This window comes from Anomaloglossus baeobatrachus, chromosome 4, assembly GCF_048569485.1.
Source record: "Anomaloglossus baeobatrachus isolate aAnoBae1 chromosome 4, aAnoBae1.hap1, whole genome shotgun sequence".
NCBI classification, from domain to species: Eukaryota; Metazoa; Chordata; class Amphibia; order Anura; family Aromobatidae; genus Anomaloglossus; species Anomaloglossus baeobatrachus.
In genome coordinates this window covers 263,405,294-263,432,895 of record NC_134356.1, presented here as the reverse complement: position 1 = coordinate 263,432,895, position 27,602 = coordinate 263,405,294, and the positions used below count along the sequence as shown (strand labels likewise).

General features: G+C 48.8%; 1 protein-coding gene across 3 annotated transcripts in view; it reads right to left on the bottom strand.

The window, feature by feature from the left end:
* The window catches only part of PLXNC1 (plexin C1), a 346,034-nt gene that overhangs the window by 236,611 nt on the left and 81,821 nt on the right, over nucleotides 1-27,602 (bottom strand). For all 3 annotated transcript variants that reach the window (XM_075344806.1, XM_075344807.1, XM_075344808.1), the window contains exons 5-6: nucleotides 5,867-5,978; nucleotides 833-998 (exon numbers count right to left, since the gene is read on the bottom strand). In XM_075344806.1, coding sequence (XP_075200921.1) covers nucleotides 833-998; nucleotides 5,867-5,978 — 278 coding nt within the window. The remainder of the gene's footprint in view (nucleotides 1-832; nucleotides 999-5,866; nucleotides 5,979-27,602) is intronic.

Sequence of the window (27,602 nt, the reverse complement as noted above, 5' to 3'; positions counted from 1 at the left end):
AAACGTGCTTTACAAAACATCCTATAGAATAATCCTATTTGTTATAAATTGAGGCCTATTCAGCAAGGTGCTTACACCAGAAATCTGAAGGAATCACATTAATAAGTCTCAAATTTTTTGTGCAACTTGGCAGCTGCGCAAAAATATTGAGAATTTTGTTTTTACACTCCACTTATAGCAGATGCGCCAATATCAGAGTAACATGGGCAGGACTGGGCATCGTCACACCCACCTGTCAAATTCATCATACGTTATGGCACTAAAATGGCGCAACTTACTCCTGAAACCTCCAGCTGGCCTCCTTTTTGGCAACGATGTACGCAAGGTATCAGACACGCCTGATTCATTAACTCATGTACAAAGCGAGTGTTGTTCAAGCAATGTCGAGACTGCCTCTCCTGGGGCTTGTGTGACATAATCAGTCACATTCACACTCCCCTCTTTCAGAAAAATCAAACATCTGGAGGAAGTGACAGACAGCCACAGCCTTGACTTTCATCAGATCTTAGTTATGTCTGATGGAGGGAACAGTGAAGCAGCCACTGACTGGCCACAGGGATCACATGACATGACAATGTCACCTGAGACCCGGGAGAGCCAGTGTTAACACTGATGCCATCATCAGAGGTGAGTATAAGTGTTATTATTTTACTTGGGGGACATAGAAAGTGATAGGGGGTTGTCCGAATAGTGGCCCGCCTTAGTTTATTTGTGGTTCCATTATCATACTTAATCTGGAAAGTAAGAATTCTGCAATATTCTAAATACAATAACAAGTAGGCTCATAGGATGGGTAGGAGCATGGTGGTTAGTACAGAGAATCCTGACATACCTGTTCCAGAAGCCTTGTCTGCAGAAAACTGGCAGGAGCAGTTCAGAAATGGAGCATCATTACTGCCGGAACATAGAGTTTCCCTTGTATCTTTATTTCTAATGTTACAATTCCAGGAAGAATTTTTATCAAATAGGAAAGGGTTTCTCTCCATGCTTACTGAAATCTAGAATAATAGAATGTGTAAAGCTATTATAGACATTAAAAATTGATGACATTTAATGTGACAAGAAATGGACTGGAGTTCTTCAAACTCAACAAGGCAAATTATTGGGATGTACTGTATCCTATATCTATAAAGAATACGTGTCTGCCCCCCAGTACTGGGCTACTGCAATTCGCCATGGCATGCTGGATATGGACTTCAAAGCCAAATTCTGACTCTTGTCTAGTCAGTGCTCGGAGTTTATCCACCTACTTTTTAGGATTGACTACAGGTTGTCAATGGGATTGAGATCTGGGGAGTTTCCTGGCCATGAACCCAAAATTTCAATGTTTTGTTTACCTTGCCTAGTGACATGGTGCTCTATCATGCTGGAAAACTGCACTTAGACCATTGGGAATTGGGAGAAATTGCTTTTGGAGAACGTTTTGACAACATTCCCTACGCACTCTGAAAGGGGATTTACCAGAGAAAATAACTTTACCCCAGATGTCTGCAGTCTAATTCTTGCACTTTCTGCAAAGTTATTTTTGCCTATGAAGCCACTTCAGAATTAAGACATCTGGAGGAATGATTGACCAGAGAAGAAATGGTGAGTAGTGATGGGCGAACCTGAACACATAGTGTTCGAACACACAATCCCGAACACGAGCTTTCCTGGGAAGCTCGTGTTACAGTTCGGGTTCAGTTCGGGTCCAGGGTCTGTAAAAAAAAAGTACATTATTAAAAAACATTGCGAGTCCTGCCAAGAGCAAAGTATTCTCAGACCATTCATGTGTCTGGCTGCTTTTTATACAAGGGAGTAGAATCACTCACAATTTTGCTTAAGACAGCTGCCACAAAGAAACAGTTTAAGGCCTCTGTCACACATACGTGAAAATCACGTACGTGCCGCGAGACACGTATTTTCCCTGTGTGTTGCGTTTGGTAAGTACGTGTCTCCGGTATGTGCGGCCCACTTGTGTTCTACGTGTGCTATCAGCGATAACACACGGAGAACTGGTAATTTGCATACTCACGTGGTCCTTGCTGCTGTCCGTGGTGCTGATCTTCGGTCTCCGGTCCTGCCGACTCCCCGCTGCTGCTGCTTCCGGCCGAAGTGAAGTGAATATTAAATGAGCATAATGAGTGGCGGTCGGCAGCAAGTGACAGCAGCGGCAGAGACAGGAGGGCAGGAGAAGGTGAGTAAAGATTTGTTATTTTTTTCTCTGACACGTGAGTTTTCTCCGGCGTGTGTCACACGGGACTGCATCCACACTACATCCGTGTGGTACGGGTGCGGGCCGTGTGACAGCCGTGATGCCGGAGAAAAACGGACATGTCAGCGTGAGAAACACAAGGACACACATAAGTACGGAACGGACACACGTTCCGTTCCAAAATACTTACGTGTGTCCAAACCATTAGGAATACATAGGTCCACGTGTGTACGTGTCTCCGGTACGTGAGAAAACTGTCAAACACGTACTGGAGGCACATACATGTGAAAGAGGCCTAAAAGGTAAAATAAAAAAGGGGTAATATAAGTGCTGCTGAGTTTGGCAAATAGTAAGGTAGTATCTTCATCAGAATTTATTAAATGAATACAAGGCTATGCGTTTCAACATTGGATGGATGTCTTCTTCAGGTCTGGCATGTATGTTAGGGTTTAAATAGACAAAAAGGTGAGAAAAGGATTACACAGTGATATCATGGGGTCAAGAGTCAGTGCAAATAAATACATGAGATGAAGTTAAAAGTACATAAGGTGGTATGCAATATAAACTAGGGCTATAATAATATAAACATCCAGTATTAAAATGGGAGCACTAAGTAAATATGTAAATGAAACATAAGTAAAAATTACGTAATAGATAATACCAAACAAATTAATAAATTACATAAATTAGGAATTTGTTGATGAACTATACTTTTACCAGTATGGAAAACCATGTGACAAGGCAAATGTGATAACTAAGTAGCTTGGTGAATAAAATACTAAAATTTTGGTTCCATGTCCAGGAAACTCCCCTGATCAGAATCCCATAGAGAAAGTGTGGTCAATCCTAAAAAAGCAGGTGGACAAACAAATGCACAGAAATTGTGAGTCCCAGTATTGATTAGACAAGAATGGGCTGTTATAAGTCAAAATTTGGCTCAAAAGAGAATATCCAGCATGCCAGGGCAAATTGAAGAGGTGTGGAAAAATGAGGGTCAATACTATAAATATTAAGCCTTTGCAAAACTTGGTGTACTTGTCAATAACAGTTTAAAAACCTATGAAATGCTATAAATTGTATTTCAGTAACCTTAGAAACATCTGACTATAAGATCTAAAAACACTGAAATGGAGAACTTTGTAAGTAGCAGTACACAGTTGCGGCCAAACGTTTTGATTATCATAAACACAGTAATACCAAGAGATTACTTTAATTCTCAAAGTATAATAGACTTCACGGCAGGTAACCTTTTTCCAATCTGAACTCGTCTACTCCGTCTTCATGACCACTTTTTTCTATCTCCCTTACTTGGAATTATTGTGATATCTATTAGCCTTATTATTATTATCCTAAAAACAAGTTTAATTCAGATTACTTTGTTTTATTTTTCTCATTTACTCAATATAATATATAACATATTTACAATTTGGCCACATTGTACAGATCAATAATGACCACCAATACGCATTAAAACAGTGGCCTTTATGGGGCTTTATTCCCTCATTGCCAGGTTAAATCAGCAATCGGGAATAAGTAAACAGCGCCAAAAAAAACCGCCGGTGACAAATGACATCTAACTTACTGCAGTATCAGTCTCAACTGGGTTTGAAACTGATAAGGGCTTGATTAATACTTTAAATACTGTTGTTAATCAGGACAGCGGTATGTAAGTGTTTATAAGGCAGTTAAAAGATCCCTTTTGACAGGATCGTCCTCCACAATCGCAATCGTATGTGCTGATTGTTGCCATGGTACACAGAGGTCATCTAATGACCCCAGGGTATGGTGATCTGTTAGATCCTGCTATAAGCATGGTCTAACAGGCACAGTCAGTAATGACAGGTCTCATGCACTGCTGTATACGAGTACTGCAGTGTATGAGACCAATGATAAAAGTAAAAAAATAGTCATATCCCACAGTGAGATTAAGTGAAAAACTATAAAAGTTAAATCAAATATATTAAAAAAAAGCACGCAAACCACAAAAATCCATTTTGCCACAAAAAGTAGCCTTTGTGTTAAAACAAATCTAAGCCAAAAAACATACACATAATTGGTATTGCCAAATCAATGGCCCAATCTGTAAATCTGTCACATTATTTGTTCTATATGGTGAATACCGTAAAGAAAAAATAATAAAAAAATGCAAAAATGCCACTTTTTCATCATATTGACACAATAGAAATTAAAAAGCGATTAAAAAGTCATACATTAAAAAACTGGTAGCCGCAGTATGCCTCATTTGGTAAAAAATTAAAAAAAGATAGACCTCTCAGAATATGGAGATACAAAAACAAATTAATTTTTGTAAAATATTGTTTTTAGTGTGTAAAAGTAGCAAAGTATAAAAAAAAAGCTATAGAAATCTATTACTGCTACTCATACTGACCCGAAGAATAAATCCATCTTATCACTTTTACCACACAGTAAACCATGCAAAAAACAAAAATATAAACAATGATTGAATTGCTGTTTTTTATTCATTCTGCATCTGAAAAATCTGAATAAAAAGCAATCAAGAAATGTTTTATATCCCAAAATGGTACCAAAAAAATCTTCAACTTATTACGTAAAAAATAAGCGCTCATACAGCTCTGTTCAGAAAAAATACAACTCTCCGAAATAGTGAGGAAAAAAACTACAAATTATGAAAAAGCATTTTTAATGTTGGAGAACAAAACATTAAAAAAACTATATAAATCTTTAATTGCACCAACCCGAAGAATAAAGTCATATTCTCACTTATTCTGCTGGGTCACTGAGGAAATCTAAATATAAGAAATATTCTTGTACTGCTGTCTATTTGTTCATTCTACTTCCCAAAAATTGGAATTAGGCTCACTTCACATATACCTCTGCTCTCTGCCGAGCTCTTACATCAGAGTTCCCGTGTAAGTTTCAAAAACTGAGATTCAGACAAAACCCCTAACAGACCTACTCACTATAATAAGGCACATGGAGACACTTGGGACTCTGTCTGGTCTCTGTTCTGGCGGTATCCCGTCATTTTAGGTGTCTTTATTAGCACACGTGTGGGCGATCACAGTTTTGTGCACACCTAAAAAAGATGGATACCACCAAAACAGACGCCAAATGGAGACCAAATCTGCCTGACTAGAGTAAGTGGTTTAGTCCGGGGTTTCATCTGAATCACATTTTGGACACTTTGGAGGGATTTAAATGGAAACCCTGACACAAGTGTTCAGTGCAGAACATAAGAATGTGATCCCAGACTTATACTGAAAGCGATAAAAAAAAAAGTTACCGTATGTACCCCAAAATGTCAAAACCCTTACTTATCCCGCAAAAAAAATAGCCCCCACTCTGGTTCATCATTTGTCTGGAAATGTAGGGTGACCCCATGTGACTTTTAGAACAAAGGCTTTGGAAAAGTGACAGCTCACAACCCCCAAATAAAATCCAGTAAAATCTGCGCTCCCAATTATATATATATATATATATATATATATATATAAATATATATATATATATATATATATATATATATATAATTTATTTACATTTAAAAAAAGATAAACAAGAATGCATGCTTTGAGAAAAAAAATAAATGAAAAAAAAAATTCCAATGGGTGCATCTAGGAAACTGATCATTTCAGATTTTGAAGAAAGATTGGAAACTGGTATAGTATTTGCATACTCATTGCATCCTACCTTTCCATCTTTGGGAAGAACTTTCATTTTTAGACATTTTTCATTTCCCTCTGAAAATCCAAGCCATTTTTCAGCTGCTGTAGATGCTTTGCATTCTGATTTCATGGTGCACCTTTTTCCATGAAAAAATACATATAGTGTTCAATTGTTTTTCTTAATCTTTTTTACTACAGATAATAATTGAAGGATGAAATGAATGAAACAAAACTTAGGATGACATAACCAAGAAAAGAAAACGACCTATTCATAAACTTTGTTAAATGGCCCATCATGGATGGTTGCCAGACATAAGACATTCTATATAACAACTTTTGGAAGATTTGTTTGAGCTAATAGTGTTTTACTAAAGTTATGCTTAAATTCTCAGTGGAACAAGCAAACCAATAATTTATCCAAGCATAGATTAGAATTAATATTTAATATATTTTTTAAAAAATATTCTTAAAAATATATCAACAATACACTATAGTGATCATCCTATTTGTATAAAAAGTACACACACCAAAAAAAAAAAAATATAAATAAATATTATATATATATATATATTATATATATATATATCTATATATATAATTGCCTTATTCTGTCTGTCTGTCTGTCTGTCATGCTCCAAAATTGTGTCCTTACGGTGACACAAAGCTGATTGGCCGCTGGGCTCGCCATGGCTCCGCCCCCCACACGGATTGGCCTCTCGCCCCGGCTCTCTGCAGGCCCCAGCCCCCTCACGCAATGCACGCTCGCTCTGGCCCAACTGACACGGAGCTCCGACTCCCAGGTGAGTACACACACACACATCAGATCACACTCACTCTCACACACACCTCACACATCACATCCACACACTCACAACATCCTGGGATATCGCAGACATAACCTTGCGATGCTGGGATCTTGACGGAGCCCGTGAATGCTGGTAACCATTATACACATCGGGTAACTAAGGTCCCTTGGTTACCCGATGTGTATCATAGTTACCAGTGTACACCGGCTCCGTCACGATCCCAGCAGCGCCAGACATAACCTTGCGATGCTGGGATCTTGACGGAGGCCGTGAACGCTGGTAACCATTATACACATCGGGTAACTAAGGTCCCTTGGTTACCCGATGTGTATCATAGTTACCAGTGTACACCGGCTCACACTCACTCTCACACACACCTCACACACACATCACATCGCATCCACATACTCACAGCATCCGGAGATATCGCTTGCTTCTCGGCCTCGATACTGTGCTGTTGTGACCTTCCAGGACCTGCCGGAGGATCACATGGCCAGAAGCATGTGGTATCTCCGGATGTTGTGAGTGTGAGCGTGGATGTGCGATATCGTCAGTGTGTGTGTGTGTGAGTGTATGCGATCGGGTGTGTGTGAGTGTATGCGATTGGGTGTGTGTGAGTGTATGCGATCGGGTGTGTGTGAGTGTATGCGATCGGATCTATGAGTGTCGGCAGAGGAGCACGGCGTGCTGGAGGAGGCTGGGAGGAGAGAGGCTGATCTTGGGGAAGGCTGGGAGGGGGAGGCTGATGCTGGGGGAGACTGGGAGGGGAAGGCTGATGCTGAGGGAGACTGGGAGGGGGAGGCTGGGAGGAGAGAGGCTGATCCTGGGGAAGGCTGGGAGGGGGAGGCTGATGCTGGGGGAGGCTGGAAGGAGAGAGGCTGATGCTGGGGGAGGCTGGGAGGAGAGAGGCTGATGCTGGGGAAGGCTGATGCTGAGGGAGGCTGGGAGGGGAAGGCTGATGCTGAGGGAGGCTGGGAGGAGAGAGGCTGGGAGGAGAGAGGCTGATCCTGGGGAAGGCTGGGAGGGGGAGGCTGATGCTGGGGGAGGCTGGAAGGAGAGAGGCTGATGCTGGGGGAGGCTGGGAGGAGAGAGGCTGCTGCTGGGGGAGGCTGATGCTGGGGGAGGCTGGGAGGGGGAGGCTGATGCTGGGGGAGGCTGGGAGGAGAGAGGCTGATGCTGGGGGAGGCTGATGCTGGGGGAGGCTGGAAGGAGAGAGGCTGATGCTGGGGGAGGCTGATGCTGGGGGAGGCTGATGCTTGGGGAGGCTGGGAGGAGAGAGGCTGATGCTGGGGGAGGCTGATGCTGGGGGAGGCTGGAAGGAGAGAGGCTGATGCTGGGGGAGGCTGATGCTGGGGGAGGAGGGAGGCTGGGAGGAGAGAGGCTGATGCTGGGGGAGGCTGATGCTGGGGGAGGCTGGGAGGAGAGAGGCTGATGCTGGGAGAGGTTGATGCTGGGGGAGGCTGGGAGGGGGAGGTTGATGCTGGGGGAGGCTGGGAGGGGGAGGCTGATGCTGGGGGAGGCTGGGAGCACGATGGGGGGTGCGCAGCATGGCGGATGGAGCACGTTTGGGACTGCGCAGCATGGCGGATGGACCACGTTTGAGAGTGCGCAGCATGGCGGATGGAGCATGTTTGGGAGTGCGCAGCATGGCGGATGGAGCACGTTTGGGAGTGCGCAGCATGGCGGATGGAGCACGTTTGGGACTGCGCAGCATGGCGGATGGACCACGTTTGGGAGTGCGCAGCATGGCGGATGGAGCATGTTTGGGAGTGCGCAGCATGGCGGATGGAGCATGTTTGGGAGTGCGCAGCATGGCGGATGGAGCACGTTTGGGAGTGCGCAGCATGGCGGATGGAGCATGTTTGGGAGTGCGCAGCATGGCGGATGGAGCACATTTGGGAGTGCGCAGCATGGCGGATGGAGCACGTTTGGGAGTGCGCAGCATGGCGGATGGACCACGTTTGGGAGTGCGCAGCATGGCGGATGGAGCACGTTTGGGAGTGCGCAGCATGGCGGATGGAGCACGATGGGGGGTGCGCAGCATGGGGGATGGAGCACGATGGGAGGTACACCTCCCCCCAACACACACACACAACACACCACACACACACTGGGAACCACAAACACCGCCGTACACAGACACCCACACACACAGACAACGCTGCACACACACAACACCCAACACACAAACACCGCGGCATACATAAATATACGCACATACCACGCAACACACACACATTGCACAAAACATACCTCCCCCTAAAACACACCACACCCACACAAACCGCGCAACACACACACACAACGCTACAGACACACAGCGCTCCACAAACAACGCAACACACATACAACACCGCTCTCACCCCCCGTTACACCCAGACAACACCCAGAACATGTACAGCGCCCTACACAAACACTTGGTAACTACACACAACAACATCTATATATATATATAACAAAAATCATACATTAACTACACAATACGTAAATTCTAGAATACCCGATGCGTAGAATCGGGCCACCTTCTAGTATATATATATATACATACATACATACTTGTACTCACGTCACCATCTCCTTTCAGCCCCTCCACTTCGCACCACCTATCTTGACACTTCACCACGGCCGGTGACTATTGCAAGTGCATTTGCAAAACCTTTCCAGGGCTATCAAATTCCATAGCCTAGCATGAGATCCCTGAGATTTCAAAACAGCCACAGGCGATCTAAAGATGCGAAAAGAATGGAAGAGGTGGCAGAGAGAAGCAGAGGCACCAGAGATGTGACTGGTGAGGTGAGTATAAGGTATTTTTTTACATTTTGATAGTCTTTCACTATTGGCCAGTGTTCGCCATATTGCTGAATTTGCTTGGAAGCAAATGATCAAAAATATGCATATTGGTAAATGCGGATTTTTTAATATTTGATAGAATTCAATTCCACCTGAATTTATTCAATCATCAAACTACCGTATTACCCCCAGTATATGTGCATACACATCTGCTTTCCTGTGTGGGTGTTATATGGTGTCTGGTTCAAACCTCATCAAGTGTCAGGCTGTTTTTTGGCATCAGACACTCCACACGATTCTGACTCCACAGTCAGGCTTGGGCATCGACCAGCTATGCTCTCATTAGTAATCAGGCTTCAAGGAGTTAATTTCTGCTAGCCTGTGGATTACTGGCTGAGTCACATGTTGCAGGAGACCTATCACAGTCTTGTGGAGCCTGGTCTTCCGTGCTGATGATAGCTTTTGCGGTCCTGGTCCTTGTGCTTTGATATCAAGTTGCTGGTGGACTTCGGTGTGCTGTTTGCTGTGTTGTGGAAATACTCTTGTTGTCTGATTATTTTCTCCCTTCCTTTAGTTTCCTCCTGATCCCATACTATCTATACCTCTGTGAGTGATTGCTGTGAGATTGAGTTTGATTTTTCCCCCATCTGTTTAGTTGTGTGGAATTAATGGAAAGATTGTTTAGTGGCTGTTTTCACAAGACTTTAATTGGTAAATTCAACTATTAGATTAAATAATTGAATTAATTTATAGGAAGGTTCTGGATTATGGAGGTAGTTTTACCAGGAAATCCTGGACACCTGAAAAATTAAAGCTCAAGTGACCAGACCAAACAATACATCAGGATTGTGCAGATAAACCCTCTAAATATAACATATACAGGCAACCTGACCAGCACATACACTGGACTCAGGTGCTGATAAGCAGTGGCATAACCAGAGTCTGATGGGCCCCGGTGCAGAGTTTGAGCCTGGGTCCCCCATATGATTGTCAGATGTTTGGGCCACTATAGCATTCTAAATTCTATAGAGACATACAAGTTGCCCCCCCCCCTACATTGTGTATTAATGTCTCCCATCCTGAACTAATGTCCCCCATCCTGGGCCACTACCTGGTAAATATGTCCCCCATCCTGGTATATATCCCCATCATGACCCCATCAAAGTATATGCACCCAATATGGCCCCATTGTAGTGTGTGGCCCCATCCTGGTGTATGACCCAAATCATGGATATAGCCTTTTATATATGGCCCCATACTGGTGTATATGCCCCCATCATGGCCCATCCTAGTATAAATGGCCCCATCATTGCCCATCCTGGTATATGACTCGCCCACCCCAGGGCTATGGGACACCCGGTGCCAGGCCGGACTAGTCCGGGGGTCGTCAGTAGTGGCGGGGCCCGACTCCGTAACCCTGGTGGGAGTCAATTAATATGACTGCAGTGTTGGGGGGATTAAAGTTTATATTCGTGACGCCACCTGTGGTTTGCGGCTATTAAGCCGCCGCTGCTGTATGAGACCTCCGGAGCTGGTGGAATGGCAGCTTAGATGGTCCTGCTCCCCACAGGTGGAGCGGTGCCCAGGGGCTACAGTTGGTGCTTGTAAGTGTTGATGTAGTGCTGGCGGAATAACTGAGGCAACTCCAGAGGGTGCAATTTCAAGGTGTTTACTCACAGTTCTCGGTTTAAGGCGCGCTGTGCATTTGGACGGCTGGAATCTCCTGTCAGGGACCTCCACTGATCCCGGGTAGGTTCTGGGATAAAAGCCGGTGCACCCCTCTATGTGTTCCTTTCTTCAGCTGACTCCTTAAGCCTTGCCCTTGTTGGCTGAACCTGGCTTGGCCTCCACTACAGCCTCCGGGCCAGGGGCTTGCCTGTCGGTAGTTTACCCCCTTTCTAGAGGTTCTGCTGTGGGCTGTGGCCCGGGAAGCTTGCAGCTTTCCTGGGCCTCGGTTTTTACTTTTGGAGTTGACTTCTCCTCCAGTTTCTAGGGACCGTCCCCTGTGTGCAGCTTGATCCCTCCACTGAATCTTATTGTGGAAAAGGCCACTAGCCTGAAAGCTTTTCGTGGCCCTGGAATCCCTTCTCTTCTGCTTTGGTGTCACCTGGACCTACTGGGTCCCAGGGTCTTCACCTGGAAGCGTTGCTTTCTTTCTTTCTCTCACTCAGACTCCTTCTCATGGAGCCCTTTCTGCTCTCCTCCTACACCCTCCTTCTCCTCTGCCTCCCGCAGACTCACTGAACTTGACCTTCCTTGTTCTACTCTGCTCTCGGGTGGCTCCTCCCACCTCCCCAGTTGATAAGCTACCACCCTACGGGAGCAGTGATGGGTCTTACGGCCCCTCCCAGCATGCAGCATGAGAGGGTTGCTGCCACTGTCCCTGGTCCCTGTGTGTACCTAATAATGGTGTAGTGCAAATTTGCCTGTGAACCGGCGTTCACCCCTTTCCTTACCCAGGATAGGACATCACACCTCTGGCTGGGGTGCAATGTTCCTGTGGCGACGGAAGCCTCAGGGGCGCCACACTCCCCCACAGCGAATCCCAGCACGTCCTCGGGCTGAAAAACAACAAGAAATGTGGAAGAAATTGCAAAAGACATTTTTGTTATGCATAACATTAAAACAGTAAAACTTTTTCTTCCCTTTATGGGAGGCGCATATTCTTGAACGTTGCGTAACATAAAATAATAAAACCTCAAAGTCTCTGGTGCCATCCCACCATAATTCTGGTAGGGGGCACAACAGGTGCAACTTTATACATTTTGGCTACAACAAGTCCAGTAGCCTTGCAGTCAGTTTAAACTTAGGGGGGTTGAAAATGGACAAGCCAGCCACTAAGTCCAGTGGCCTGGTTAGAACATGACATTTAAATAAACACATATGACAGGGGACCACATTCCAGTCTAGTGGCCCGGTACACAAACAATGGGGGGGGGGTGACATCTTCGAAAAGAACAAAGGGGCAGAATATTCAGGATGGGTGACATCTTCAAAAAGAACAAGGGCAGCACAAAAGGGAAAATCTTCAGAAATGACGAGGGGCAGACAGGGTCTATTTACAGTTCAGCTTCTTCTTTACTTTTCTATTTGCGGGGGTAGATGCGGGGATCCCACTCCGGCATTGCTCCAGGCAACAGGTAGGCTGAGGAGATCATAGTTTGGGTCTCCTGGGTGGTGGTGGCTGGCCTGCTGCGGGGCGCTGCAGCCTGGGTTGGAGTGGGGCTGCTGGCTTGCAGCTGGTTACGATCTGGCGTGTAGGCTGCTGGCTTGCAGAGGATTACTGGTCGTACGGCGCCATACTGGCTCCTCTGGGGCTGCCTCCTCCCGCAAGATATGGACACTCAGGGCGTACCAGCCACGGCTACCCATCAGCCGTGTGTACTCCACCGGGTCGCCAGGCTTGACGTCGCGCCCTGGATGGCCTCTGGTCAGGTGTTCTTCAATATCGCGGCGGGCAACAAACACGTCTTTGCCCAGGCCAGGCTCCCGGATGAAGCCCCAGCCTCCTTCCTGTCTGAAATCAATGATCTGGCCCCTTCTGACTGGGCCCTGGGATCCTTTGTGGGCCTGCCGGATTTTTGCTTTTGCGGCCAGGTTGGATGCTTCCACGGCCCTCCGCTTCTCCTCCCAGAGCTCCCGTTCCCGCTGCAATTGCTCCAGCTGCTGGGCGCAGGCGATCTCAGTTGCAAGCGGAATCGCAGCAGGGGGCAGGGGACGGACCAGTCCAAGGTCGCGGACCGGAGCGGCATCCCAGTTCACCCCAGGTGAGCGTGCATCTAGCAGGTTGGTAGGAGGGCTTGGTAAGGGGCCCACTAGGCTATCTGGGCCCGCGGTGCTCAGGGCGTCTTCGCTCCCAGCGTCTGTTGCGCTCTCTCCGGCCACGGAGCTATCAGCGGGGGTCTCCTGCAGGCCTGCAGGAGAGCTCAGTGGGGGCACTTCGTAGCACCAGGGACTTGGGCAGGCAGGGGCAACATGCGGCTTACCCAGGTCCAGTACCGCGGCCTGCTCTCGTGGCCCACGACTTCTGCTGCCGCCTGGTTCTGCTCGGCACTCGCCCTCCGCTCTGAATCCTCCACCCGCCGTCCCACTTCAGCCTGCAGGGCGCTCAACCTCCGGGTGAGGAGCTTGACTTCCTCTCTCAGGAAATCTAGTCCAGGTTCCAGCCTCTGGGTCGCCGGGGCGTCTGTCTGCAGCTTCTCCGCCATGCTGCTTGCCTGAGGACCGTTCACTGCTGCACTGCTTGGGTGCTCGACCACGCCACTCGGCTGCACCCTTTCCCCTTTTGGAGGCGGGGCCGGGGGCCGCACCAGCGCCTGACGCCAGACCGGCACCCAGCCCATTACAGCCGGTACCGCTCCGCTCACGATCCAGTACATCTTCTCTGTCTGCTGGTCTGGCATCTAGAATCGCTTTGCCAGCCAGCCTGCTTCTCTACACACCATTTCTCTTTCCTCCGCTCTGCATAGCGGGCACTGCTTCGCGCTCTCTTCCAAGACCAAGGGGGCGGGGCTTACTTTCACGCCCTTCTCCAGGCACGCCCCCCTTCTTCCCGTGCTTAGTAACTTCATTGACGGCAGTCTTTACAGAGTAACACAGGTTTTTCAGGCGCAAAATACCCGGTGGGCGCCGGGCACGTTATCCTGTTCGTGACGCCAAAGTTGACTCGCCCACCCCAGGGCTATGGGACATTCAGTGCCGGGCCGGACTAGTCCGGGGGTCATCAGTGGTGGCGGGGCCCGACTCCGTAACCCTGGCGGCAATTAATTAATATGACTGCAGTGTTGGGGGGATTCAAGTTTATATTCATGACGCCACCTGTGGTTTGTGGCTATTAAGCCGCCGCTGCTGTATGAGGCCTCCGGGGCTGGTGAAATAGCAGCTTAGATGGTCCTGCTCCCCACAGGTGGAGCGGTGCCCCAGGGCTACAGTTGGTGCTTGTAAGTGTTGATGTAGTGGAATAACTGAGGCAACTCCAGAGGGTGCAATTTCAAGGTTTACTCACAGTTCTCGGTTTAAGGCGCGCTGTGCCTTTGGACGGCTGGAATCTCCTGTCAGGGACCTCTGCTGATGCCGGGTAGGTTCTGGGATAAAAGCCGGTGCACCCCACAATGTGTTCCTTTCTTCAGCTGACTCCTTAAGCCTTGCCCTTGTTGGCTGAACCTGGCTCGGCCTCCACTACAGCCTCCGGGCCAGGGGCTTGCCTGTCGGTAGTTTACCCCCTTTCTAGAGGTTCTGCTGTGGGCTGTGGCCCGGGGAGCTTGCAGCTTCCCTGGGCCTCGGTTTTTACTTTTGGAGTTGACTTCTCCTCCTCCAGTTTCTAGGGACCGTCCCCTGTGTGCAGCTTGATCCCTCCACCGAATCTTATTGTGGAACAGGCCACTAGCCTGAAAGCTTTTCGTGGCCCTGGAATCCCTTCTGTTCTGCTTTCGTGTCACCTGGACCTACTGGGTCCCAGGGTCTTCACCTGGAAGCGTCGCTTTCTTTCTTTCTCTCACTCAGACTCCTTCTCACGGAGCCCTTTCTGCTCTCCTCCTACACCCTCCTTCTCCTCTGCCTCCCGCAGACTCACTGAACTTGACCTTCCTTGTTCTACTCTGCTCTCGGGTGGCTCCTCCCACCTCCCCAGTTGCTAAGCTACCACCCTACAGGAGCAGGGATGGGTCTTACGGCCCCTCCCAGCATGCAGCATGGGAGGGTTGCTGCCACTGTCCCTGGTCCCTGTGTGTACTTAACAATGGTGTAGTGCAAATTTGCTTGTGAACCGGCGTTCACCCCTTTCCTTACCCAGGATGGGACATCACACCTCTGGCTGGGGTGCAATGTTCCTGTGGCGACGGAAGCCTCTGGGGCGCCACATATATATGGCCCAATCCTGGTATATATGACCCTAATGTGGCCCCATCATACTATAAGCACCCAACATTATTATTATTATTATTATTATTATTTATTATTATAGCGCCATTTATTCCATGGCGCTTTACAAGTGAAAGAGGGTATACGTACAACAATCATTAACAGTACAAGACAGACTGGTATAGGAGGAGAGAGGACCCTGCCCGCGAGGGCTCACAGTCTACAGGGAATGGGTGATGGTACAATAGGTGAGGACAGAGCTGGTTGCGCAGTGGTCTACTGGGCTGAAGGCTATTGTAGGTTGTAGGCTTGTTGGAAGAGGTGGGTCTTGAGGTTCCTCTTGAAGCTTTCCACGGTCGTGGAGAGTCTGATGTGCCCATTCTGGTGTATGACCCCAATCATGCCTATATGGCCCTATCCTGGTGTATATCCCCATCATGGCCCCATCCTGGCATATGACCCTAATCATTGATATAGCCTGGTATATATTACCCCATCCTGGTATATCATCCTGGTATATATGCCCCCATCAAGGCCCATCCTGGTATATATGGCCCCATCATGGCTCATCCTGGTATATATGGCCCCTTCTGGTATATATGGCCCTAGTATGGCCCCATTCTGATATATAGCGCTATTACGGCTCCATCCTAGTATATATGTTACCATCATGGCCCCATCCTGGTATATATGCTCCCATCATATCCCCATCCTGGATTATATGGCCCTATCATGTCCCCATCCTTTTATATAGCCCCATCCTGGTATATGTCCCAAGCATGTTCCCATCCTGATATATAGCCCTCATCCTAGTATATAGCCCCCTCATCCTGGTATATAGCCAACTCATCCTAGTATATAGCCCCCTCATCCTAGTATATAGCCCCCTCATCCTAGTATATAGCCCCATCCATCCTGGTATATAGCCCCCCACTGTCCCGCACACAGTAAAAAAAGAATAAAAAAACAATAGTACTTACCTACCCTGCTCTACCCCGGTGGCCTCCTGAGACACACATTCAGCTGAAGCAGAGGCTGACGGGCCCCTCGGCCTGGTTGCAGTCGCGATCTCTGTGACCGCGGTCATTACGCCCCTGGTGAGAAGCTCATAGCTCTGTTGTTTTAACATAGCTATAAGCTTTGTGAAACCATAGTAAAACCATGATCAATCATACAACTATAGAGTAAGGAGCAATAGAATAATCATTGAACAGGATTTTAATATTCATAGAACCTGGACATAATTTCGGTCAGCAGTTGAGCCTAAAAATTTAATGCAACAACAATTAAAACCTTGTGAGAACAGCCAACCTCTTATTTTATGATATTTTAGGCTATAACAATTGTCTCAAAACTTTTGAGAAATACATGGCAATTCATACAAAATGCAAACAAACCGCAAACTGTATATTCACAACATATACTACAAAACAAAAAAAAAACTATTTGGTCTTTTTTTTCTATTTTCAGTTTTAGCCAACAGAAAGTGATCACTTTGTACTGTTTGGCAGTAGTGGTAATTAGTGATGAGCGAGTATGCTTGTTACTACTCGGTACTCGCACGAGTATCACTGTACTCGGGCTACTCGGCGGGTACCGAGTAATTTTGCAATACTCGTGCTTTACTCGTGGTCTTCATCCCTGCATGTTGGCGCTCTTTTGAGAGCCAGCCCTCATGCAGGGATTGGCTGGCAGACCACTGCAATGCCACAGCCCTGTTAGTTGTGGAATTGCAGTGATTGGCCGGCCCGCACAGCGTGACCGAGCTTTTATACCGGCGGGCGCGCTGTGCTCTGTACACAGCCATCTCATATTCCCTGCTTTCCACGCCCACAGGCGCCTATGATTGGTTGCAGTGAGACACGCCCCCACGCTGAGTGACAGGTGTCACACTGCACCCAATCACAGCAGCCGGTGGGCGGGTCTATACTGTGCAGTAAAATAAATAAATAAATAATTAAAAAAAACGGCGTGCGGTCCCCCCAATTTTAATACCAGCCAGATAAAGCCATACAGCTGAAGGCTGGTATTCTCAGGATGGGGAGCTCCACGTTATGGGGAGATCCCCACCCTAACAATATCAGTCAGCAGCTGCCCAGAATTGCCGCATACATTATATGCGACAGTTCTGGGGCTGTACCCGGCTCTTCCCGATTTACCCTAGTGCGTTGGCAAATCGGGGTAATAAGGAGTTAAAGGGGTTATCCGGCTTCTTTGACTTTTTTTTTTTATTTCCCTATTGGGCTACATTGGGGCAGGTAAGTAGATAGAGACCACTTACCTGCCCCGCTGTCAGCCCCCTCTCCCCCGGCTCAGAGCGGTCATGTGACCGCTCCTGCCGCGATTTTGCTGCTTCCGGTCTTTGCACGTCTACATGGGCAGGGCCATGTTGACATGCAAATGTGGAGCAGCATGTCACCTCCCTGCTGGGTGTCTACAGTGCGAGGAGTCACCGCCCCCCTTCCCTGCACCCTCCCACACATTCCCCTGCACCTCCAGTAACCTCCCCCTGCACTGCTGTGGGGTCTGTGATTTGGGGGTGGGGCCTGGCGGCAGCTGCCGTAGTGTCAGCTCCAGCACCGGGCCCCCTGCCCAGGATCGCACATTCAAATGTACCGGCATAACAGATCACCGATGCCGGTACATTTGAATGTGCTGATGAGAAGTCACTGTCCCTCCCGCTGTCTGTGCGCTCTGCAGCACAGCGGTGACGTCACTACTGTGCTGAAGAGAGCACAGACAGCGGACGAACGTGCAGGAGCGGCGGGGACCGAGGACGGGTGAGTATGTACTCCACATGGGTTCCCGATGGGGGGGTTGCAGAGCCATGTGTGTGCGTGTGCAGAGCCATGTGTGTGCGTGTACAGTGCAGAGCCATGCGTGTGCAGAGCCATGTGTACGGTGCAGAGCCATGTGTGTACGGTGCAGAGCCATGTGTACGGTGCAGAGCCATGTGTACGGTGCAGAGCCATGTGTACGGTGCAGAGCCATGCGTGTGCAGAGCCATGTGTACGGTGCAGAGCCATGTGTACGGTGCAGAGCCATGTGTACGGTGCAGAGCCATGCGTACGGTGCAGAGCCATGCGTGTGCAGAGCCATGTGTACGGTGCAGAGCCATGTGTGTACGGTGCAGAGCCATGTGTACGGTGCAGAGCCATGTGTACGGTGCAGAGCCATGTGTACAGTGCAGAGCCATGCGTGTGCAGAGCCATGTGTACGGTGCAGAGCCATGTGTACGGTGCAGAGCCATGTGTACGGTGCAGAGCCATGCGTGTGCAGAGCCATGTGTACGGTGCAGAGCCATGTGTACGGTGCAGAGCCATGTGTACGGTGCAGAGCCATGCGTGTGCAGAGCCATGTGTACGGTGCAGAGCCATGTGTGTGCGTGTGCAGAGACATATGTGTGCGGTGCAGACCCCGATGTGAGGCTGTTATTTGCAATGCTGTAGTGATACCAGGTCAGGTGCTGGGGAAGAATATACTGACAGGGACTGTGTGTGCAGGGGGCGGGCAGGGGGCGAGGCTGGACACTGGGGAGGGGCTGGACACTGAGGCAGGGCGGTGACAGCTCTGACTGAGGTTTTGCACAGGAAGTGGTCATGTTTGCTGGATCTGAATGTAAACAAGAAGCTGCAGAGAATAAAGGTATAATTCAAGAGGAACAAAAGTTAGAAAACAGAAAATAACAATGTAGGTGTGATTTATATGACAATACAGCACAGATAAACTCAAAAATTTTTGTTAAGCTAATGTCGGACAACTCCTTTAATGGCAGCCCATAGCTGCCACTAAATCCTAGATTAATCATGTCAGGCGTCTCCCCGAGATTCCTTCCATGATTAATCTGTAAATTACAGTTAAAAAACACACACACACGAAAAATCCTTTATTAGAAATAAAAAACACTAACAAAGTCCCTCATTACCAATTTATTAACCCCGACAAACCCTCCATGTCCGGCGTACTCCACGGACTCCGGCGTCGCGTCCAGCTCTGCTGCATGGAAGTGACAGGAGCTGCAGAAGACACCGCCGCTCCGGTCACCTCCACGCAGCTAATGAAGGGAATAGCGCGATCAGCTGCTGTCAGTCAGGTAACTCCCGGCCACCGCTGGATCCAGCGGTGGCCGCGATTAACCTCAGTGACAGCAGCTGATCGCTATACTCACCTCAGTTGGTGCATGGAGCTGACTGGAGCGGCGGTGAGTAGCGCGATCAGCTGAGCTGTCACTGAGGTTACCCGCGGCCACCGCTGCATCCACCGCTGGATCCAGGTAACCTCAGTGACAGCTCAGCTGATCGCTATACTCATCTCATTAGCTGCGTGGAGGTGACCGGAGCGGCGGTGTATTCTGCAGCTCCTGTCACTTCCATGCAGCAGAGCTGGACGCGCCGCGGGAGGACTGTGGAGTACGCCGGACATGGAGGGTTTGTCGGGGTTAATAAATTGGTAATGAGGGACTTTGTTAGTGTTTTTTATTTCTAATAAAGGATTTTTCGTGTGTGTGTGTTTTTTAACTGTAATTTACAGATTAATCATGGAAGGAATCTCGGGGAGACACCTGACATGATTAATCTAGGATTTAGTGGCAGCTATGGGCTGCCATTAACTCCTTATTACCCCGATTTGCCAACGCACTAGGGTAAATCGGGAAGAGCCGGGTACAGTCCCAGAACTGTCGCATATAATGTATGCGGCAATTCTGGGCGGCTGCTGACTGATATTGTTAGGGTGGGGGGCTCCCCATAACGTGGAGCTCCCCATCCTGAGAATACCAGCCTTCAGCCGTATGGCTTTATCTGGCTGGTATTAAAATTGGGGGGACCGCACGCCGTTTTTTTTAATTATTTAATTATTTATTTCACTGCACAGTATACACACACCGGCTGCTGTGATTGGGTGCAGTGAGACAGCTGTCACTCAGTGTGGGAGCGTGTCTCACTGCAACCAATCATAGGCGCCGAAAAGCAGGAAATCAGAGAATACGAGATTGATTAATGAGCGGCCGGCTTTTTCAAAAGAGGAAAAGCCACCGGAGTTTGAACAGTTGTGCAGCGCCGCGGCAGTGATCGGGGAACGGTAAGTAAGAGAGAGAGGGGGGGGGGGAACTGACCGACAGACTGTGAGAGGGGGACAGACAAGACAGAGAGAGACAGACCGACGGGAGATAGAATGAAAAAAAAAATGACCGACATCGTTAGTAAAAAGCACAAAACGTGCGTTTTGGACATCGGAGTGCCACACAAGGTTTTCACGTAAAATCTTTCATGTATTAATCTCAAAAAGTAACATACACCAGCTCTATCTCACTATTGGGTATGTGCCCTTAACATTTCCGCCATGAAAATTCATTTTGGTGTCATTTTGGAAGGTTTTCTGGTGAGTCCGTAAAATGGCGTAAAACTTGGACAAAATTGTTCACAGCTGTGACTTTTGAGTGATAAATGCTTCAAGGGGTCTTCCCCATGCTGATGCCATGTCATTTGAGCACTCTTCTGAGACTTTTGTGACATTTTTAGGGTTTCTACATGCTGCCGGGGGGTCATTTCACAAAAATACTCGGGTCTCCCATAGGATAACATTGGGCTCGGTGCTCGAGCCGAGTACACGAGTATCTTGGGAGGCTCGGCCCGAGCTTCGAGCACCCGAGCTTTTTAGTACTCGCTCATCACTAGTGGTAATCACTTGAGAAATCACTTGCGTAAACCCAGTCATACCTTGCTAAAATGCTGATGATTCATAGAGGGCATTACCCTATAAAAGAGAGTGTTTCCAAATGCTAGAAAGTACACATAAAGGCAAAGGGAGGTTCTTCAGCCAAAGGAGCAAACCGTCTTTCGTATGTGTGTACTCTCTGTAATGTCAGGTACTCTGTGTAATGCAGGAGGCAAGTCAGGTACTCAGGGCCGGATTATAGGCGGGGCAGGCGGGGCTGGAGCCCAGGGGCCCCCACCAAAAGAGCTTCTAAGGGGGCCCCCACCATACTTAGCACTAGGCACCTGTCAGCTTTTTTTTTTTCACACCCTCTCCCCCTCCGTAAAGACAGTCTAATAAATCAGCTGTGTTTTCGGGGGGGGCACCGCTATTTATTTGCATCTGCGTCCTTAAGACGCAAAAACAAACTGCGGGCACAGGACGCTGATTGATCTCGGAAGTACCAGCGGCCGCTTGAACTTCCGGGGTCAGAGGTGTGCGAATGCTCCCTGCTATGTGCTGCGGCCGTACCTAGAAGCAGGGGCACGGTGTGGTGGGCCGCTGTCTGCTGTCCCCGCTGCGCTCCTTACATGCCAGGCACACTAGCAGGAGCAGGAGGCAGCGAGCTGTGCCGGCTCTGCTGTGTGCCGGCTCTGCTGTGTGCCGGCTCTGCTGTGTGCCGGCTCTGCTGTGTGCCGGCATGTACACTGCAGAGGAGCGCAGCAGAGCCGATGACCGCAGCTTCCTGTTTCCGTTCCTATTCAAATGTATTTGCATCTTTCAGACGTAAATACATTTGAACAGCGCGCGCCGGGACTGGGCCCCGCCCCCGACGTGCAGCAACGTGATGAGATCAGCACCTTGCTGACATCATCACAGTGCTGCCGGCGCCACACTGGGGACATGAGGAAGCGAGCGCTCCATGAAGGAGCTGAAGAGACAGGTGTAATTAATGGGGATGAGTGAGGAGGGGCAGAGGACACAATGGTGAACATTTGTGAAGGAACACAGCTCTGTGACAGGCAGAGGAGGAGCACTGTATTCCGAGGGAGGGGGGGAGGCAGGAGTGTGTAGGGATGGAGCAGTGTAATTTGTGTGTGTAGGGGGTGATGAGGGCTGTATTGTGTGTGTGGGGGAGGGGTAATGGAGGGTGCATTGTATTGTGTGTGGAGGGAGGGGTAATGGAGGGTGCATTGTATTGTGTGTGTAGGGGTAATGGGGGGTGCATTGTATTGTGTGTGTGTGTGGGGGGGGTAATGGGGGGTGCATTGTATTATGTGTGTCTGTGTAGGGGTAATGGGGGGTGCATTGTATTGTGTGTGGGGAGAGGGGTAATGGGGGGTGCATTGTATTGTGTGTGGGGAGAGGGGTAATGGGGGGTGCATTGTATTGTGTGTGGGGAGAGGGGTAATGGGGGGGTGCATTGTATTGTGTGTGGGGAGAGGGGTAATGGGGGGGTGCATTGTATTGTGTGTGGGGAGAGGGGTAATGGGGGGGTGCATTGTATTGTGTGTGGGGAGAGGGGTAATGGGGGGGTGCATTGTATTGTGTGTGGGGAGAGGGGTAATGGGGGGTGCATTGTATTGTGTGTGGGGAGAGGGGTAATGGGGGGTGCATTGTATTGTGTGTGGGGAGAGGGGTAATGGGGGGTGCATTGTATTGTGTGTGGGGAGAGGGGTAATGGGGGGTGCATTGTATTGTGTGTGGGGAGAGGGGTAATGGGGGGTGCATTGTATTGTGTGTGGGGAGAGGGGTAATGGGGGGTGCATTGTATTGTGTGTGGGGAGAGGGGTAATGGGGGTGCATTGTATTGTGTGTGGGGAGAGGGGTAATGTGTGTGGGGGGAGGGGTAATGGGGGTGCATTGTATTGTGTGTGGGGAGAGGGGTAATGGGGGGTGCATTGTATTGTGTGTGGGGAGAGGGGTAATGGGGGTGCATTGTATTGTGTGTGGGGAGAGGGGTAATGTGTGTGGGGGGAGGGGTAATGGGGGTGCATTGTATTTGTGTGTGTGTGTGTGTGTGTAGGGGGAGGGGTAATGGGGGGTGTATATTGTGTGTGTGTGTGTGTGGAGGGGTAATGGGGGGTGCATTGTATTGTATGTGGGGAGGGGTAATGGGGGGTGCATTGTATTGTGTGTGGGGAGGGGTAATGGGGGTGCATTGTATTGTGTGTGGGGAGAGGGGTAATGGGGGTGCATTGTATTGTGTGTGTGTGTGTAGGGGGAGGGGTAATGGGGGGTGTATATTGTGTGTGGAGGGGTAATGGGGGGTGCATTGTATTGTGTGTGGGGAGGGGTAATGGGGGGTGCATTGTATTGTGTGTGGGGAGGGGTAATGGGGGGTGCATTGTATTGTGTGTGCGTGTGTGGGGAGGGGTAATGGGGGGTGCATTGTATTGTGTGTGTGGGGAGAGGGGTAATGGGGGGTGCATTGTATTGTGTGTGGGGAGAGGGGTAATGTGTGTGGGGGGAGGGGTAATGGGGATGCATTGTATTGTGTGTGTGTGTGTGTGTGTGTGTGTGTGGGGAGGGGTAATGGGGGGTGCATTGTATTGTGTGTGGGGAGGGGTAATGGGGGGTGCATTGTATTGTGTGTGCGTGTGTGGGGAGGGGTAATGGGGGGTGCATTGTATTGTGTGTGGGGAGAGGGGTAATGGGGGGTGCATTGTATTGTGTGTGTGTGTGAGGAGAGGGGTAATGGGGGGTGCATTGTATTGTGTGTGGGGGGAGGGGTAATGTGTGTGGGGGGAGGGGTAATGGGGGTGCATTGTATTGTGTGTGGGGGAGGGGTAATGGGGGGTGCATTGTATTGTGTGTGGGGTGAGGGGTAATGGGGGGTGCATTGTATTGTGTGTGTGTGTGTGGGGAGGGGTAATGGGGGGTGTATTGTGTGTGTGTGTGGAGGGGTAATGGGGGGTGCATTGTATTGTGTGTGGGGAGGGGTAATGGGGGGTGCATTGTATTCTGTGTGCGTGTGTGTGTAGGGGTAATGGGGGGTGCATTGTATTATGTGTGTGTGGGGAGGGGTAATGGGGGGTGTATTGTGTGTGTGTGTGTGTGTGTGTGGAGGGGTAATGGGGGGTGCATTGTATTGTGTGTGGGGAGGGGTAATGGGGAGTGCATTGTATTGTGTGTGTGTGTAGGGGTAATGGGGGGTGCATTGTATTGTGTGTGGGGAGAGGGGTAATGGGGGGTGCATTGTATTGTGTGTGGGGGAGGGGGGTAATGTGTGTGGGGGGAGGGGTAATGGGGGTGCATTGTATTGTGTGTGGGGGGAGGGGTAATGGGGGTGCATTGTATTGTGTGTGGGGGGAGGGGTAATGGGGGTGCATTGTATTGTGTGTGTGTGGGGGAGGGGTAATGGGGGGTGCATTGTATTATGTGTGTGTGGGGAGGGGTAATGGGGGGTGTATTTTGTGTGTGTGGGGAGGGGTAATGGGGGGTGTATTGTGTGTGTGTGTGGGGAGGGGTAATGGGGGGTGCATTGAATTGTGTGTGGGGAGGGGTAATGGGGGGTGCATTGTATTGTGTGTGTGTGTGTGTGTGTGTGTGTGTGTGTGTAGGGGTAATGGGGGGTGCATTGTATTGTGTGTGTGTGTGTGTGTGTGTGTGTGTGTGTGTGTAGGGGTAATGGGGGGGTGTATTGTGTGTGTGTGTGTGTGTGTGTGTAGGGGTAATGGGGGGTGCATTGTATTGTGTGTGTGTGTGTGTGTGTGTGTGTGTGGGGGGGGGGGGGTAATGGGGGGTGCATTGTATTATGTGTGTCTGTGTAGGGGTAATGGGGGGTGCATTGTATTGTGTGTGTGTGTGTGCGTGTAGTGGTAATGGGGGGTGTATTGTGTGTGTGTGTAGGGGTAATGGGGGTTGTATTGTGTGTGTGTAGGGGTAATGGGGGGTGCATTGTATTGTGTGTGTGTAGGGGTAATGGGGGGTGCATTGTATTGTGTGTGTGTGTGTGTGTGTGTGGGGGGGGTGATGGGGGGTGCATTGTAGTGTGTGTGTGTGTGTGTGTGTCAGAGATGTGTGTGTAAGAAGCAGTACTGTGTGTGTATATATGAATTAGAGCAGTCTGTGTGCCCCCCCCCGAACTATATGGGTTCCCCAGAGCGCTATGTCACCCATCGCAGTGATGAGTACACCACCAGAGCTGTTTGCCACTCCAGTAACGTCTATGCCCCCTGCCCCTCCTGTAATGTATATATCGTAGCCCCCAGCCCCTCCTGTGATGTATATACAGCAGTGCTGTCAGTGTGCAGTCATGTGTGTTAGTGACAGCTATCGTGAAACAGCCACATGTCCTGAAGGAGCTGGACGGAAACAAGCGGGAGAGGTGAGTGAGGCTGCTGGCGATTTCCCCATATTAATACCTGTAAAGGCTCATGCACACGTAACTGCTGAATATTCTGCAGCGATTTGACAGCACATGTGCGCGTCAAATCGCTGCAGAAACACTGCATAATGGATGCAGTTATTCTGTACAGAAAATCCGATTTCATGCGCTCTGGCTGCTGCCCCCACCATAGACAGTTGGAACTCCATTCTATGTCTGAACTGGGTGCAAAAAACCTAAAAAACATCACTATGGGGAGATAAGGTATGCACACCAGTGACTATGGAAGGGGAATACATGGAATAGCAGAAACTGCTGTGTGAATACTGACATGAAAAATTCAATAGCTATTTGTAAGAATGAAATGTGAAAAATGGAACCTGCATTACTGCCATGAATATATGAATAAAGAGAAATTTAGCTACTGAATTGATCAATGCAGAAGAGCCCCAACACTACGCCAAAGTATTTCTCTACGTTGGGGTCCCTAGCTTGTGTGTGTCCTCTCATGCAGTTAAAAAACTTACCGTGTATGGGACGCTGAGACCCAGGCTATATATGCGTATAATGTGGATTGGCAATAGGTGTGTATGGGGAGGGTTCACAAACGAAAAACTACTAACATTAAGGAATAACGTTTGGAACTCCATTCTATGTCTGAACTGGGTGCAAAAAACCTAAAAAACATCACTATGGGGAGATAAGGTATGCACACCAGTGACTATGGAAGGGGAATACATGGAATAGCAGATCTCCCCATAGTGATGTTTTTTAGGTTTTTTGCACCCAGTTCAGACATAGAATGGAGTTCCAAACGTTATTCCTTAATGTTAGTAGTTTTTCGTTTGTGAACCCTCCCCATACACACCTATTGCCAATCCACATTATACGCATATATAGCCTGGGTCTCAGCGTCCCATACACGGTAAGTTTTTTAACTGCATGAGAGGACACACACAAGCTAGGGACCCCAACGTAGAGAAATACTTTGGCGTAGTGTTGGGGCTCTATTGCATTGATCAATTCAGTAGCTAAATTTCTCTTTATTCATATATTCATGGCAGTAATGCAGGTTCCATTTTTCACATTTCATTCTTACAAATAGCTATTGAATTTTTCATGTCAGTATTCACACAGCAGTTTCTGCTATTCCATGTATTCCCCTTCCATAGTCACTGGTGTGCATACCTTATCTCCCCATACCCACCATAGACAGAGCGGGAGCTGCATCCATAGCGCACGGAATAATTGACATGCTCATTTTATGAACGCACGGATTTGGGTCAACATTTTAGCATCCAAATCGCTGCGTTCATAAAAGCAATGGGTGCACGTATCATGCACAATCTACATAGATTGTATAGGGGACGCAGGACGCATGCATTTACACTGCAGTGCTATACGCAGCGTAAATGCATGTAATTACGCAACGTGCGCACGAGCCCTAATGCGTCTGTGTCTGCATGTATGTCAGTGTATATGACTGTGCATATATTTGTCTGTTTATATGTATTTTTCTGAATTTGCCTTCAAATATGTATATACGCTTGCCTGTATGTGTATGTGCGTGTCTGTGTGTGGATGTGCGTGTCTGTGTGTGGATGGGGTCCACTGAGACTCTTTCACCCGGAGGCCACAAAAACCTGGAGCCGGCCCTGGCTGCCTTAACATTGGGATCAATAAAAAATATGTGACAAAAGCGGGCTTTACACGCTACAATATATCTAACGATGTCTCGGCGGGGTCACGTCGTAAGTGACGCACATCCGGCATCGTTAGTGATATTGTAGTGTGTGACAGCTACGTGCGACCCTGATTGTGCGTTAAAACGTTGATTGCATACACGTCGTTCATTTTCTAAAAATTGAACGTCTCTTTGTTCATCGTTCTTGAGGCAGCACACATCGCTCCATGTGACACCCCGGGAACGATGAACTGCAGCTTACCTGCGTCCCGCCGGCAATGCGGAGGGAAGGAGGTGGGCGGGATGTTTACGTCCCGCTCATCTCCGCCCCTCCGCTTCTATTGGCCGGCCGCTGTGTGACGTCCCTTTCACTTCAGGAAGTGGATGTTCGCCGCCCACAGCGAGGTCATTTGGAAGGTAAGTACGTGTGACGGGGGTTAATCGTTTGTGCGACACGGGCAACAAATTGCCTGTTCTGCACATACGATGGGGGCGTGTGCGATCGCATACGAGATCGAAATGTGTAAAGCAGCCCTAACTCTACTTTCTGTGTGTAAGTGGACAGCTGTGATTTATCCTGGACTGTATCTGTATTGTA